Source organism: Onychostoma macrolepis, chromosome 16 (assembly GCF_012432095.1).
Source record: "Onychostoma macrolepis isolate SWU-2019 chromosome 16, ASM1243209v1, whole genome shotgun sequence".
Classification (NCBI taxonomy): Eukaryota; Metazoa; Chordata; class Actinopteri; order Cypriniformes; family Cyprinidae; genus Onychostoma; species Onychostoma macrolepis.
The window spans coordinates 12,655,547-12,671,848 of record NC_081170.1 but is presented as its reverse complement, the minus strand read 5'-3'; the positions used below and the strand labels follow the sequence as shown (position 1 = coordinate 12,671,848).

The following is a 16,302-nucleotide window of genomic DNA, read 5'->3' as shown; positions in this document are numbered from 1 at the left end:
ATAAATGTGCCCTTAAAAGGGAGGACTGTCTGGTTTCAGGCGGTAAGCAAATTCATCGGTGTGGGAGAGGAAACGGAGAGTGCAGTCTGAGATATGAGATGGTAACTGCAGGCAGATTTATTGTGTGTTCATAATGCACTTTTAAGTGCACACTCAGTGAGAGGGGATATAATTCCAGAGGGTCTGGTTTGTTGTGACTTTGTTTTTTAATCTTAAAACAGTCACTATAAAAGGAGCTTCCCTGAACCTCCCGGCAACCCAAACAAACATCAAACTGCCACACCTCCTCAGAAGTGGATCATGACATGTGCCATCTATCCCATCAATAGGGCAGAGCCAAAACAAGCCCTTCCCTCACTGCATTTATAGGATAATCATAGACTGTATCAGGAAAAAACTAAAACGGTTTACATTATTGGTCGTGGCTGTGATTTTGAAAAGAATTTATTCCATTTATTTAGCAAGGATGCATTACATTAAATGCAGAAAAGATGTTTATAATGTTACAAAATATTTCCAATAAAAAAACAATAACAAGGATCATGAAGGATCAAGTGACACTGAAGACTGGAGTAATGGCTGCTGAAAATTAGTGATAATATCACAATAGTGATAATTGTGATAATATTTCACAATATTACTTTTTAATATTAAATATAAATATATTTGTATATAAATAATACATTTAAATATAAATATATTTAAATATATTTAAACATTTTACCGACTCCCACTCCTAAGCTTAACCTTTAAGTATGATTGGTTGATGAAAATGTAGTACTGGGACCAACAAGGATTCAGAAACACATCCAACTTCACAAACTGTTTTTCCATATTAAATTTCCTATCAGTATCTCTTGATCTCACCATTTGATGAAAACCAGAAGCTGTCATTATAAAAAGCCCTGTAATAAATGTAATATCTGAACATCTAATACATCAGATTACAAGATAAGGTAATATCTAAAATAACAGAAAATTTGCTGTATATGTGAAACAGATCCACCTGAGATAATTCCTGCAAAATCAGGACAAAATCTGATCCTAGATCTGCACAACTACTAAGAAGTTCTTTTGTAAAAATGAGTCACTAAGTGATGAGAGGAAGCCTTTTTCTCTCAGGGATTAATAGCGGGTTTTGGTGAACCGTGCTTTGTGTGTGTGAACTGTACGTGTATGTAGTCTTTCAGGTGAGATTAAGGCACAGGAACAGTCAGGGTCTGTTAGCCACAGAGTCAGAGAAGAATGAGAAAATAAGTGTCAGAGAGAGAGAGAGAGAGAGTGAAAAGAGAGCAAGAGAGAGAGGTCTTTTTGCCTAGGCCACCCACAACCAAAACAGACAACACTTTGTTTGCGGTGACATCATTTGGTTTCCTTTCAGTATGTGAAACGTATGCGTGTGGATGAGGTCACACGAGGTGATAGCGCTAGTAAGTGTCCCTGCTGTCAATCAACAGAAGCAGCCTCTGAATTATATATAAGAGACATCATCAGAGAACATATTCCCTTTTTACAACAGAGACATACACTGATGTGGTGTCAGTGATCATAATCTGTTGTCTGGAGGTCTGTAGTGTATACAGAAGCTCAGAGATCTGTTTAGACAAGGCGCAATACTCCAGCAACACTCACAGGAGGTGTTTACATAGAGAAACAACAAAAAAGGAAATTCACAGATAGTGTTTACATTGGGTTTGATTGCAGTCTATAAGTGTCTGTTTTGGCTGGTTTTGTTTGTACAATCTGGTTCTACATTGCAGCTACTAAATCACTGAACTTGCCCCCCACTAAAAAAAAAAACTCATAAGAGTCAAATGTACGGTGCCCGTGAGGTGACATGGTCGGTTCACTTAGTTTTGTCGTGGGCACGACATCATAACTCGTGGGAATGTGATATGTCGTGGCCACGAGATATTAATTTGTGGGAACGTCATATTAACTCGAGGGAACGTGATATTATGTCGTGGCCACAAGATCATTTTGTCGAGGTAACGATATTCTTATGTCGTGGCCTCGAGGTGTTATGTTGAGGGAACGACATCCATATCTCGTCAATGCATAAACAAACCTGCGTGACCATTGCAATCCGGGATTATCAGAGATGGATTCATTAATATTTTATTTAGAATTAAGAAATTATTATATTAATTATTATAGAAATTACATTATTAAATTATTACCATGGCTACCGGACTGTATTACGTGCCATAGTCAGCATTCAAATGAAGTTACATAAAGTGCTCACAAGAAAATAGGCTCACAAGAAAACATTTTTATCCATCCCAGTCTTGTAAATCCATTAACTGATCGTCTTTTTCCTGTAATATTTGTATATTATTATTATTATTAGCCTATTATTATTGGTTAGATTTTGATATTCGTTTTTTCCCTTCATTTAGATCTCTTTACTTAACGTTCTGAATTGTAAATAACAGCCTACTGTAAATGCTCGACATGCCAGCAAAGCTTTGATTATGCTGACTGGAATTTTTACTGGAATGCAGTTTAACATAAATTTAACATAGGCTATATTTTATTTTATTTCTGCAAAGTAATAGACCATAATTACAAATACTATAAAGTGTTTCGTTGAGGAGTTAATCATTCACGTAATTTCTTTTGTAAATGAAAACACAACACGCTCATTTATCATCACACACGGGCATAAATACAATCATAATGTCAAAACTTTATTGGCATAATTGTCAAGCGTTCACAGTATTTGCAAAATATATGGTAGGCTAGCAAATATAGCATAATTACACAAAACGTTAACTAGGTAAAGCGATACACAAATTTAAAGGGGAAATATAAGCATATATAACAAATATAAAAATATAACCCTATAAGTTAATGTAATAATAATAATAATAATAGCCTATACCAAATATTAAATTAAAGGTTTAATGTTAATAAAAATGTTTCATGATAATATCTGATAATCCCGGGTTGCTATGGTCACGCAGGTTTGTTTACGCATTGAACTCGTGGCCACGAGAAAAATATGTTGTTCCCTCAAAATAAGAAGTAAGATGTAAGGATAAGTATCGCTTTACCTAGTTATTATGTAATTATGCTATATTTGCTAGCCTAACATAAGGATGTCGTCACCTCGACAAAATGATCTCGTGGCCACGACATAATATCACGTTCCCTCGAGTTAATATGCCATTGCCACGAATTAATATCTCGTGGCCACAACATATTATCACGTTCCCACGATTTATGATGTCGTGGCCACGACAAAACTAAGTGAACCGACCATGTCACCTCGTGGGCACCATACAAATGTTTTATAATAACAACAAATATAATATAATATAATATAATATAATATAATATAATATAATATAATATAATATAATATAATATAATATAATATAATATAATATAATATAATTAATATAATATAATATAATATAATATAATATAATATAATATAATATAATATAATATAATATAATAAACAGTTTGACTTATAAATACTGCCTTCTGTAAATATATAAACAAAATTGTCAAAATCTCATATGAATCAGTATAAACACAAACATACATATGAAACACAAACATGTAAAATATAAATGATTAATTTCTCAAAAGAAATAAGATTTATTGTCAAATAAAATAATGTTTTCTAAATATGCAATTTTACTTATTATACTATGTTCTTATACTTTTATATACACATACACACAAACTAAAATATTAATTTCTCAAAAGGCTCATGAGTAAAATACAATAATAATAATAACATTCTAAATAAAAATATTTACTAATACTATAGTTATATTAATTTAGGATTTTATATAAAGTTTTTCAATTGTTAAAATTTGTATTATTTTATAATAAAATATATAATATTAAATATCTAAAACAATATTTCTGTAGTATTTATTTCAGTATATAAAACTCTATTAAAGTAATATTCATAAATCTAAAATAATATTTAAAAAATAATGAAATATTCATAAAAAATTGTATACGAGAAGCAAGTTTGACTCAAGCAATTCACCATTATGTGTTAAATGTAAGGTGGAAGTGGGAGATTACACCCATTTATTAGGGAACTGTCCAGTAATTAGAGCTTACTGATCAAAAGTTGTTATTTGTATGAGCCGTATGTTTGGACGATCCCTTGTCTTTGATTTTAGGTCTCCCAGTTGGACACTTGCTGAACAAATTCAAGTCATCTATTTGGCATTCTAGCCTTTGCTGCCAGAAAAAATATTTTGGTAACTTGGATCAGAGACAAACCCCCATCCTTGAAAGGATGGCACAAGATTATTAGGGAAATGATTCCCTTAGAATTTTTAACTTGTGTTACTCGTATGTCTACGGAAGCTTTTTCTCAAGTTTGGACTCCATACCTGGATTTTATCGATGTTTCTCCAAGTAATATTTTGAGTTTTGGTATGTCATAATGCACTTTACTTACTTATTATTATCATTATTATTTTGTTTATTTATTTATTTACTCATTTTTGTTACTAGCATTGTAAAAATATGAGCATTGTTTGTTAGTTGGTTTGGTTATGTTAATGTTATAAGTGGTTGAAATGTTGATAAAAATGATGCAATAAAAAAAAACAAATTGTATACGTAATAGTGTATATCTTTACAAAGGGTTGCAAATAACAGCTGCAAATATTGACACTGAGATGCAAATAGTATCTGACAGGAAATCCAGTTTGCTGACACGAACAATTAGCACACTTAAGCTCTTCACAAAAAGCCTGCACAAAGCCTCTCCACGTTATTTGCACATCTTGAACTTTCTCTGGCAGCCAGACCACAGACAGCGTTCTTTACGGATTACAGTTTAACCAGAGCGTACAGGGCCTGGATCAAACACCCATAAATGATGTATGCTGATCATGGATCAGATTCCTAACTGTCTGTGTTGACTATGTTTGGAGAGTCAAACTGATCCAGGTGCAGTCACCCAGCTCCCTCTGAGGGTCTGAAAGAAAGGAGACAGCCTGACCCCAGTCAGCAGGCGTCTTGCTCCTTTAGAAATAACAGTAGACTTAATCCTTTAATAACACTCATTTAATCTTCTGACTGCACAGTCCTATAAAACGCACACACACACAGCTGTGGGGGTATAAGCAGTGAATTCATCAATCATTAGATCTGTCATCTCTTCAGAATATCCTGAAAAAGAGGTCTTAATTACATCAGACTTCATCCAAAGTCGGCCAAATGGTGCAGCAGAAGAAGTCTTCCAATTTTAGACTTGTAGAGGGACGGAAGACTAAACAGCGAGCCATGTGTACGGGTATGAAACACTGCGTATGCATTTCTGCCTGTCTACGTCGAGATCATTTTAATAACAAAAAAAAGACGCTTTATTGTGAACGCATGCATGCAACATTAACCCAGACAGCGTGAAATAAACAAATAAATAAACTTTAACCAAAAAAAAAAACTTTTTTCTCTTCATTCCTCCAGCTGAATACACTTGGATGCAGACGCAGACAGGGGGCCACAATCTAGAGAGTCAACTCATTAAAGTGTTTTGATGCCTGAGGATACGTTGAATAGCTGACTGGCCACTCCGAATTTAGCAGTAGACACATGTGGAGCTGGCCTGCTGGATACTGCAGCAGAACTGAATGGGAAAATTGACTCAGAGCAGTTACACAACAGTGTTAATGTGCTCTTACCCTCTTACTCATTTATGAGCTTTTGTACAGACTTATAAGAGTGTGAAGCTGTCTGATGCTGTCAAATTTTAGTCTAAAAGCAAGAATGGTTGACTTGACAAATTATCTCATATTAACAGATATATATATATATATATATATATATATATATATATATACAGTAAATATATATAAATGTGTACCATGAATTTCAAGATGCTTTGGACAAAAGCACATGCCAAATATATAAATAATGCAATGTAGGAAGTTTCATCTTTTTGAATTATCGCAGAAGTTATTCCAGTCTTCTGTCTGGAATTCAGAAATCATTCTAATATGCTGATTTTGTTTTAAATTATTAGCCATTATTATTGGTGTTTAAATATTAATAATGGTTCTTATTATCATCAATGATGAAAACAGTTTTTGCTGCTTCAAATTTTTGTGCAAACTATGATTTCTTTTCAGGATTCTTTGATGAATAGAAAGTTCAAATGAAAAGTAAATGAATGTCTTTACCCCTATACTTTGAATGGTAGAGTATCACGATTTCCACAATCAATCAATCAATCAATCAATAAAAATAAATAAAAAATAATAAGCAGGAAAAACTGTTTTCAACATCGATAATATAAAGAAATGTTTCTTGAGCACCATATCAGTATGTTAAATATGATTTCTGAAGGATCATGTGACACTGAAGACTGGAGTAATTGCTGCTGAAAAAGGAATAAATTACATTTTTAATATAAAATATATGACATATGATTATATTTTTGATCAAATAAATGCAGCTTTGGTGAGCATAAATGACTTCTTTCAACAAAATGTAAACATTAAAACACTTTCTTTCCCTCCATTACTTTGTGTGTATAATAAATCTGATGAAATTTACCCAGTTAAACTGAAAGCTCTAATTTTAACCTAAAATGTTGAAGTTAAAAAAAGTGCATATCTATGTATTTAAGATGTAGTAAGAACTACAGTATGAACTATATACAAATATTTAAATACATACATAGCTATAACTTAACCAGAATGAAAACACAAAAGTTTGAAAGTCACACACTGTTTCTCAGTCTTTTCATCTCTCACTTGTCTTTTTCTCTCCCTCCATCTGAAATTTGGCATCTATGATGGCATGGCTAAGCCACTGCTCTGGCACAGAAGGAAGTGCCAGGTGTCCACTGGCACAAAGCCTTGGTAGATGAGGCAGTGGTTTTCTATTTCTGCGGTGCCACACCCTTGGCCCTGTTAAGAATGACACAGGCTTTACGCTCACTAAATTTACTTCTGAACTCACAGGGCTATTCATATCCTTCAGCTACTGCAGCAGTCACCTCTGTCCTTCTGCTACAACACTGCAAGCTGCGACCAGTGAAAACAAACAAGTTGGAGGATTAGAGTCGTGAGAGAGGATGTGGCTGCTAAGAATAGTTAAGTCCCTCTTTGATTATGTCAGAGTAAGCGAGATGGCAAGCGTGTGTCAGCAGTCACGGTCTACTTGGCTGTGGTGCCACATGTCTGCCTACCTCATTGTCTGTCCCTACGTCCAGCATAACAGGAAGGCACTGCTGAGGCGGCATTCCACCACAGGCAGTGTAGAGGGCCAGTTTACCCACAGGGATGCCCATGCCATAGCAGCCCAGATCCCCCAGGCCCAGAATCCTCTCTCCATCTGTCACCACTACAGCCTAGCAAAAAATACAACCAAAAGTACAAAGGTTATTAAGACAGCCAGCAAATTCACAAACAGACTGCATAAATAAGCAATTTTTAAACAAGTAATTAAAAAAAACAAAACATACTAAGCAAAATCTGGGCTAGTCATTATTTTAAAAGATACTCACACCCATACATTAGAGGTCAAAAGGTTGGAAAAAGTTTTTTTTTTTGAAAGACGTCTCTTATGCTCACCAAGGCTGCATTTTTTTATTATTAAAAAATACAATAACAGCAGTATATTGTAAAATCTTATTCTAATTTAAAATAAAGCTTTTGTAGCATAATATATTTCAATATTTTTTCCTGTGATGGCAAAGCTGAATTTTCCGCAGCTTATGATCCTTCAGAAAGCATTCTAATGTGCTGATTTGGTGATAATTATGAATTTTACACTTTTTTAGGATTCTTTGATGAATAGACAGCTCTAAAAAGCAAGATTCATTTGAAATTTAAAATCTTTTGTACCATTATAAACATTTTTACTGTCACTTTAATGCGTTTTTGTTGATTAAAAGTATTACTTCCCCAATCTTTTGAATGGTAATGTATTGTGGTTTCCACAGAAATATTAAGCAGCAAAAACTGTTTTCAACATCGATAACAATAAGAAATGTTTCTTTATCAGTAAATCAGTATATTAGAATGATATCTGAAGGATCATGTGACACTGAAGACTGGAGGGATGATGCTGAAATTTCTGCTTTGCCATCAGATGAACAAATTACATTTAAAAAATGTTTTTTTTTTTTATAGAAAACTGTAAAAAAAAACTAAAGAAAACTACAAAATGCGCTGGCCGAATTTATGCACTTCATTATCAAATCACTTCCTTCATAATATTTTTATGTTTTTGTCTTGGATTAAACACATTTATATTTGATTGGCTAGGTTGCCTTGTGAGTCTGCCCTCCAGCAAGAACAGATTTTCTAAGAAAAGTTTTTATAATCACATTTTCACATATTCGTAATAAACTAACAAATTCAAAATAACAGCATGAGCTGTGTAATTCAATTCCATTACCGGACACAACTGATCCCAAAACAAGAACAACATGTTTTTTCCGTTAACACTGTGATGCAGATGCAGAAGGTGTTTAACATTTTTACTGCTTCATTTCATGCCACCCCGTACATCATTACCTTAATAACTTTTAAAAGCTTAACGAGCAGATTAATATGACTTTTTGGCATTGTTTTCACAGTGTGATTGAATCAATGTCTTTGGAATTGGTGAAACCCTGGAGAGTGTTAATTTGTCTGCCAGTCAGAGTTCTGGTACATTGTGTAATAGTACAGGGTGGTGGGAGTGGGCAAAACTCACACGAATGTCCTTCTCTGGCCAGCTCTGAAGTAGTGTGGAGATGTGGGAGCGGTCATGAATTGTAATAAATAGGCCCCTAGAAGAGAGAAAAAACGGAGTAAAGTGATAAAAACATGGTCAACTGAATTGATTCTGCTTTGTGTCCATGTGCTTCCATTCATTATATATGGAATCAAATTATCAAAACAAAATGGTGGACATCTAAAATGAGGAGGCAGAGTCTGTATTTTTAAGTCATTAAGTAAAAATTCATGTTCCAGCTGCATTTAGATCAATTCAAGCTTGAAGTTCTACCTTCAGGTAAAATATTGATATTCACAAAGCTCCTGCTATCAGTGCTGGGCTAAATTCCGGTTCAAATGGTAAACAGTTTTGATTTAGCCTACGCACACGGTATGAATGAAAAAAAAAAAAACGTTGTGAATTTAGAGGACATCCCTGTTAACTGCATACACTTCTGACTAATGGTTAGAGAACTATTAATGAATAGTTAATTAAGACACAATTAATTCTTTAACTGGGCAAATACATCAACTGTAAGCAGCCATTAACAGAAGCCAGAGAGGCTGAAGACGAACGTAAAGAAGAGAAAATACTGTAGCAGGCAAAGCAAGATCACTGTTCACAATGCGAAAAAATATTGGGGAAAAAAAACAAAACAAAACTAAATACTGAACTGAGAGTTTAGCTGAATGTATCTCTAAGGGGAACTGACTGTCTTCAGAAAAGTTTATAATTTATTTTCATCTTACCTCCATATAATGCATAAGTAATTAAAAGCGCAGCGCTGCTTTGTTTACAGCGATAAACCATTTAACGCAGCAGTTCCATAAGCGCCACCTGCTGGCAGAGAATGAATTTGCGTTCTCATCTGCGGTTTCTGTTTCGTGCAGATGTTTTATGCTTCATAATTTCACAAAGCTAAGGTCTGAGCATTCTGTTTATTTTATGTCTATGTTTTTTAAAATTATAGTTTCTCCTGTCATGTGACTCACAACTTTGTGTTACCCCCTTTCAGTAACGAAATAAAACTGAGATAAAATAAAATATAAATATGAGGTGAAAATTTAAAGAAACTATTAATAAATGTTTCTTTGGCAACTGTAACGATCAGTCCACTGGAGGCGAGCACAGTGAGAACACAAGTGCAGCTTTATTTACAAAAGTAATCCAAAATCCAAACATAATCCAAACAGAGACTTGACATGAACAGTCATGATTTAGCATGAACAGACTAGACTCACTGACAACATGTTACAACATCATTCAATACAAGACAAGAGACAATGGCAACAAGAGGGCTACTTATAGCAAACAATAAGGGTCACATGACACAAATCAACCAATGGGAAACAGAACTGAGAACCACATGACAGGACAATAACCAATGAGGAACAAGACTTGGACAACCAATCAGAACATGACACATACACAAGGCAGAAATACATGAGGGCAAGGCACTAACAAAATAAAAGATATGAAAACCTAAACCAGAGACAAAACCCAAACCCCACGTTACATAAACAAACTGAAATAAAAAAAACAAGTTGAAGTTCTAAAATTACTCAAACTGAAATAAAAATTAATTAAACCAAAATAGTAATATATAAAAAACAAACACTAATAAAAACTACAACAAAATTACTAATTACGCCAATGTAAAAATAAAATGGCAATTAAAAATATTAATAAACACTAAAATAGTATATAATATAATTAACACTAAAATAACACTGGTCTGTTTCAGGAGCTCAGTGAAAACGCATTGAAACTCAATGAAAATCCCTCTAAATCTTTATATTTTGCTGTTATTATGCTGCTATAGAAAAAGTTGATTATATATTATCTCATTCAATTTCACATGATTGCTTTGCTTTATTTCTCTACTCTCAATTAGTTTCACATTCAGATTTTTGAGACAGCATGGCCTCCTCAAAGAAAACAGCCTTGAATAAAAATAAAATAAAAGCAGGTAAAAAAATAATATAGAATGCAATAATCAAGAAAAACACAGAACACAGAAAAGTATTATTTTGAGCATACAAAACTTTATAATCAGTATCATCGGTCTTGCAGTGAACAAGAATGAATCGATTCTAATCAACCTCCCAGTGGAACGTTCTATCATCCCCACATGTACTAATAATAAGGCGTTTTTTTACGCCCACCCATAACCGTCTGACCATAAACAAATCAACAGCTTAATTCCCTGGGCTACTGGAGAACAGTTTCTCAAAAAAAGCTTCTCAAATACAGATCCCGTGACCGCTTGTGATTGAGTTAGGAGTGTAGGATCAATGATTTTGTCACTACACTTAGCACTAAAAATGTGAAAAGAAAGAAAGAACAAACCACTTTCAACCAAAAGTCTTTATTGGCTACACATGGCTACACTGGTCTACAAATCACACCAGTAGTGTTTATTAAGTCTGGAAAATCATGTTTGTTGAAGGTGGCAAGGATCGTGTTTAAGTAGAGGTTATACTTCACCGATTCATGCATTTGAACAACCGCTGACACTGAAATTTTCTGATCCATACATACTTAATGCAAGATTTGCTCAGATGTGGCATGTGTTTGAAGTTTTATGTGTGGTCTATGAATGGTGTTTGATCTTGGTGTGTGGCGTCTCTTAGTTGATAATGCTTGTAGGGAAAAGAGGTGGGAACCGTTGTAAATTACTGGATGAATAATTATGCAAATAACAATAGCCTATTGCTTAGTTTTATTTTACATAGACTTTAGTGTCAGAAGATGCAGTAGCTTAAAACAAATGCACTTCACAGTGGCATTTCACATGTTCTTGGACTTGGTCGTTCAAACTCTCACTCTTGACCGCTCTTTTTCTCTACAGTTTTTATTTTCTGGACTCATGAGATCCACTGAGCATAGCTGGATGAGCAGGACTCCTGGGACATCCTTCATCTTGAACTCAAAGGTATCTTGAGGACATACACCTACTGTAGATCTTTCTTCCTTCCACCCACGGCTTCATGGAAAACTTCCAATCTCTCAGTCAGCCTGAGTTCACAGAATCCATAAAAAACTAATCATTCTTACATCTGGAAGGATCTTGAAATTAGACTTCACCATGTGGACTAGATAAGAGTCCAAGAATCCTGCTTAAAGAAGACACAAATGGAGGCCATCTTTTGACAGGAAGAAACTCAGGCAATGACAGGAAATCTGAAGATTGGTATAAATCATATGACTCCAGGAATAAAGTTTAGACATCCTTTTAGGCATCAACAAGATGCTGCTAAATTCCAGTGCAGCGGAAAAGCACATAAGAGCTCTTCCTCAGTAGCTGACCCACGGTCAAATGAAAAGCACACGCCTGGGAGCAGGGATCATGCTCGAAACACAAACATAATTCACACCGCATGCTCATCTGACACAGAATTCTTTAGAAGCCATTCATCTTCAAGCAACATCATGAAATATCTGCTAAAGCTTCAGTAAACAAACGTAAAAGTATATTAGATGAAATGGATAACAGATTTTATCATTAATATGTGCTGCAGTATTGTGAAAACCTCACTTGAATGTATCCATTGAAGGCCTCACAACTGGTCACCATTACCTTCCTCAGATCCAAAAGTTAAAGGACAGTTACAAGAATTTAAAATATATGCTCTTTGCTGCCTATGATATCCAATGTGGTTTAGCTGTTGGTCATAAGCATTAAAATGGCTTCTAAAGGAGTGGTTGCAAGTAATTTAATTCATATCTTCCCCCTTTTTTTCCAACGTATGATTCCAATTCTACTAGGAAATAAGAGTTTTCAACTAAATTTTGCTTAGTTATGTCTTAAGTTCTTGCAAATTTGTTTAACATCATTGCAAATGATGTTATGATGCCTTGGAAACCTGTTTCCTCTCAAAAACACTTAAAACTAAAATCTCCCAGGTTTGACTGCTCTATGATGTTCTCTTCCACAGTGAATCATCTTATGCATGATGAGGGGAAAACCACAACAGATCTTTTAACAGTTTTGGACCATACACAGACAGCCTGGAAAACGTCCCCTGCATTACGTCTGACATCAACTTGGTACCCACTGACAGATGGCTCAAACTTGTGTTTTTGAAGAACTGAGCATTTCTTTTAAGTGCATGAATGCACTGTCCACTTGACAACTCTATTCAATGAACCTGAAACTTTATACTGCTGTGATAAAAAGCAGTAAGCATAGCAACTGACAGACCACAAAAAATATATGTGACAACAGATCTGTGCTTTAAGTCTTGGACTTAAAATGCAAACTAATATACCTGCCACAATGTAATGTGTAACTTGATTCTTTTATTTGATTAACTTGATTAACTTTTCGCTTAACCTCACTTAACAGTTAAATAGTTTCAACAAGGATTAGTTATGGTACTGAAGCTGGTACAGAGAATTTGACTGTTTTTGTTACAGACTAAATTAAATTAAATTTTGGACAACACTAGTCTGGCATGATATGAAAAATTCAAATTTTAGACAACCAGCTAATTATATGAGGAAGTCCTTTCTGAGCAGATTCATAATAGAGACTCCCTCATTTAACATTAATATGCAGATTATTCAGTTCTCTGTAAGTGCCAGCTGTATTCTGCATCAATTAACTTGTTCTTTTAAAAGTCACTTGAAAAAATACAGCAGTGAGAAAGACAAATGCTCTGATATAAGATCTAAAAATTATTAATAAGTGGAGGGAGACAACGAAGGGCCATGAGACATTAAGGTGAAGATGACCTTTGTAGAAGCCACAAAGAAGCCAAATGCAATCAGCTCTGAAAACTAAAAATTTTCACTGTATCACAATCATTTTCCAACTTCTGTAACGCTGACAAATGTTTTTTATATTTTTCTGAAGAAAAAGCGTGGTTGGGAAAGGGGTGGTAATATGTTACTCTTCTCTGAAATGTATCCACAAATACTGTACAAAACACAGAATTTCAGAAATTAGCTCAGAATTTATTTTATAGATACAAAATCATGAATTTGTAGATTGTATTGTGACATTGTACTCATATGCAACTTTTAAATACAGTATTTCTCTATGCACATCCTGCAAATCTACCATTTGCCTGAGGCACCCCAAGATCTTTGATTTTCTCCTACAGTGTAAATCACATACTATTAAATGAGAAACCTTCTTTGACTTAATTTCTGAAACTAACCCACTGCTGAGTTTACTAAAGTTACAAATTTTTCATGTATAGGTGTATGCATCAATATGTCATATAACTTCACAGAACAAACTTCCAGGCATACTGTGACATTTCTGCAGCATGGGATCTGGGATCAGTCTAATCAAATTCATTTATTCACACATGAATTTTAAATGCAAAATTAAAACAGACCAGCTCTTATAGATTTCCTATGGGAAATTCTACTTTCAAAATCATTTAAAAGGTTCAGATGTAAAAACCTCTAAGTCCATCTGACATTTTTTTATTTGTTTTTTTTAAATGAGCATTTATATCAAGCTCCCATGGTTAGGTTCTGTCATTTTACTTTAATGGCAATGAAAATGTTATAAGTAAATTATTGAATGCCTTATTTTCAAAAATGTCCAACGTTATAGGAGCTTGATAAAAAAAAGCGCATTTAAAAAAAAAAATCAGATGGACTTTTTGCATCAGATGGTTTTTGCATCTTAAGTCTTATAAGTCTTATATATATAATATATATATATATATATATATATATATATATATTGTATTTATATATACATAATAAATATACACTGTACACACTAATATATTATGTAAACAAAATCTTTTATTTTTGGAAAAGGTGGCAACATGGTCACGCCTGCAGTTTAAACCGGAAAAGTCACGGAGCCTCAGTATCTTGAAAGGGAAGCTAACAGGAAACATCTTCAACATCCAAGGCTCTAAGATCCCAACAATTCAAGATCAAAGGATCCAATGCCTTGGAAATCAGTACGACAGCTCCCTAAAGGACAGCGGCAATCTCATTAATACCAAGGCCCAGCTGAACACCTGGCTCAAGGCAACTGAGCACAGCCAACTGCTCGGGATGTTTAAAGTCTGGTGCTTTCAGTATGGCATCATATCCCGGCTGCAATGGCCCTTCCTACTTTACGACTTTCCCGTGTCTCAGGTGGAAGGAATGGAAAGACTGTGCAGTAAGTTCTTGCGGAAATGGCTGGGAGTCCCCCCTGTTATGTTCTCTCAAATGAGTTGTTTGATAATGCATTGAGTTAGTGTTCAGTGATGCATCGAGTTTGATTGTGCTGAAAGCATTCTATCATGCCTGACCAATGTAGGTGTTCGTTTACGGGGGTCTGGGAAAAGGAGATAAAGTAAAAGAGATACGATAAGTTCATGCTACTTGCTGTGTCCGTGTGTTCCTTTTCAAACACAACACCCCTATCATTCAGCACAATCAACCTGTACAGCAAGACCTCCAAGCTGTCCTTGCCAGTCTCATCGGTGGTCGAGGAGTTTAAAGACGCCAAGGCAAGGGCAGTTAGTTCACTCCTCTCATCTGAAGATGGGAAAGTGAGACACGAGCATCAAATGTGGCAGAAAGTGGAAGCCCCAGCAAGCCGTGATGGAAGCAGAATCCCACTGGAAACACCAGGAAATCATGGGCGTAGTATGCCAGGGACGCCTGGGCCTTGGACACTATAGTGAGAAGAGGTGGAGCAGGGCTGATGCCAGAGCCAGAAGAGGCCTCGTGGTGCAAAGAGTCCGTGAGGCAGCAGAGGAGGAGCGCCAGGTGAAAGCGATTGGACTTGCCTCTCAGGGTCGATGGACGCAGTGGGACCAGGCACAGGAGCGACCGCTGTCATGGAAGGAACTGTGGTGGATCGACCAAGGGAGGTTGAGCTTTCTCCTGCGCTCGGTGACTGACCTGTTGCCAATGCCAAGAAATATAAAGATCTGGGGCGGAGAGGAAGACCCATCATGCAACCAATGTGGAGCAGTCTCCTGTACACTGAACCACATCCTGACTGGTTGTCCAAAGGCATTGGCAGAAGGGCGGTACAGATGGAGGCACGACAAGGTCCTCATGGAAATCGTCAAATGGGTGGAACAGCAGAGAGTCAAAGCCAATAACAAGCAGGCCCATCCGCCCGAAGCCATAACCTTTGTGAGGGAAGGAGACAAGGCTCATAAGACCGGCATGGTGGCTAAGAACCCACCCTCTTCCTTGCAACGAGCCTCTGACTGGGAGTTGAGAGTGGACCTGTAGAGGAAGCTTGTCTTCCCACAGGACGTGGCAGTGACCTCCCTCCGACCAGATATGGTCTTGCTATCCAGGAGCACGAAAACCATCAAAGTTTCTGAGCTCACAGTGCCCTGGGAAGAGAGGCTAGCCATGTCCCACCAACTGAAAAAAGCCAAGTACCAGGACCTTGTCGACGAAGCTGTTGTAAAGGGGTGGCATGCAACCAGCTACCCTATTGAAGTCGGCTGCCGCGGGTTTCCAGCAAAATCGGTGCGCTACTTCCTCCAGAGGCTGGGCCTGGAGCCTAAACAGCTGAAGAAAGCCACCAGGGACATAGCTGCAGCAGCCGAGTCCAGCTCAAGATGGCTGTGGCTGAAGAGAGCCCACAGTTGGAACCCTTCTGCAGGTGAAGGCTAGTCA

At 36.0% G+C, this 16,302-nt stretch overlaps 1 protein-coding gene across 1 annotated transcript in view; it reads right to left on the bottom strand.

The window, feature by feature from the left end:
* The window catches only part of me1 (malic enzyme 1, NADP(+)-dependent, cytosolic), an 80,801-nt gene that overhangs the window by 17,673 nt on the left and 46,826 nt on the right, over nt 1–16,302 (bottom strand). Inside the window, exons 4-5 of the mRNA XM_058747582.1 lie at nt 8,692–8,767; nt 7,178–7,339 (exon numbers count right to left, since the gene is read on the bottom strand). Coding sequence (XP_058603565.1) covers nt 7,178–7,339; nt 8,692–8,767 — 238 coding nt within the window. The remainder of the gene's footprint in view (nt 1–7,177; nt 7,340–8,691; nt 8,768–16,302) is intronic.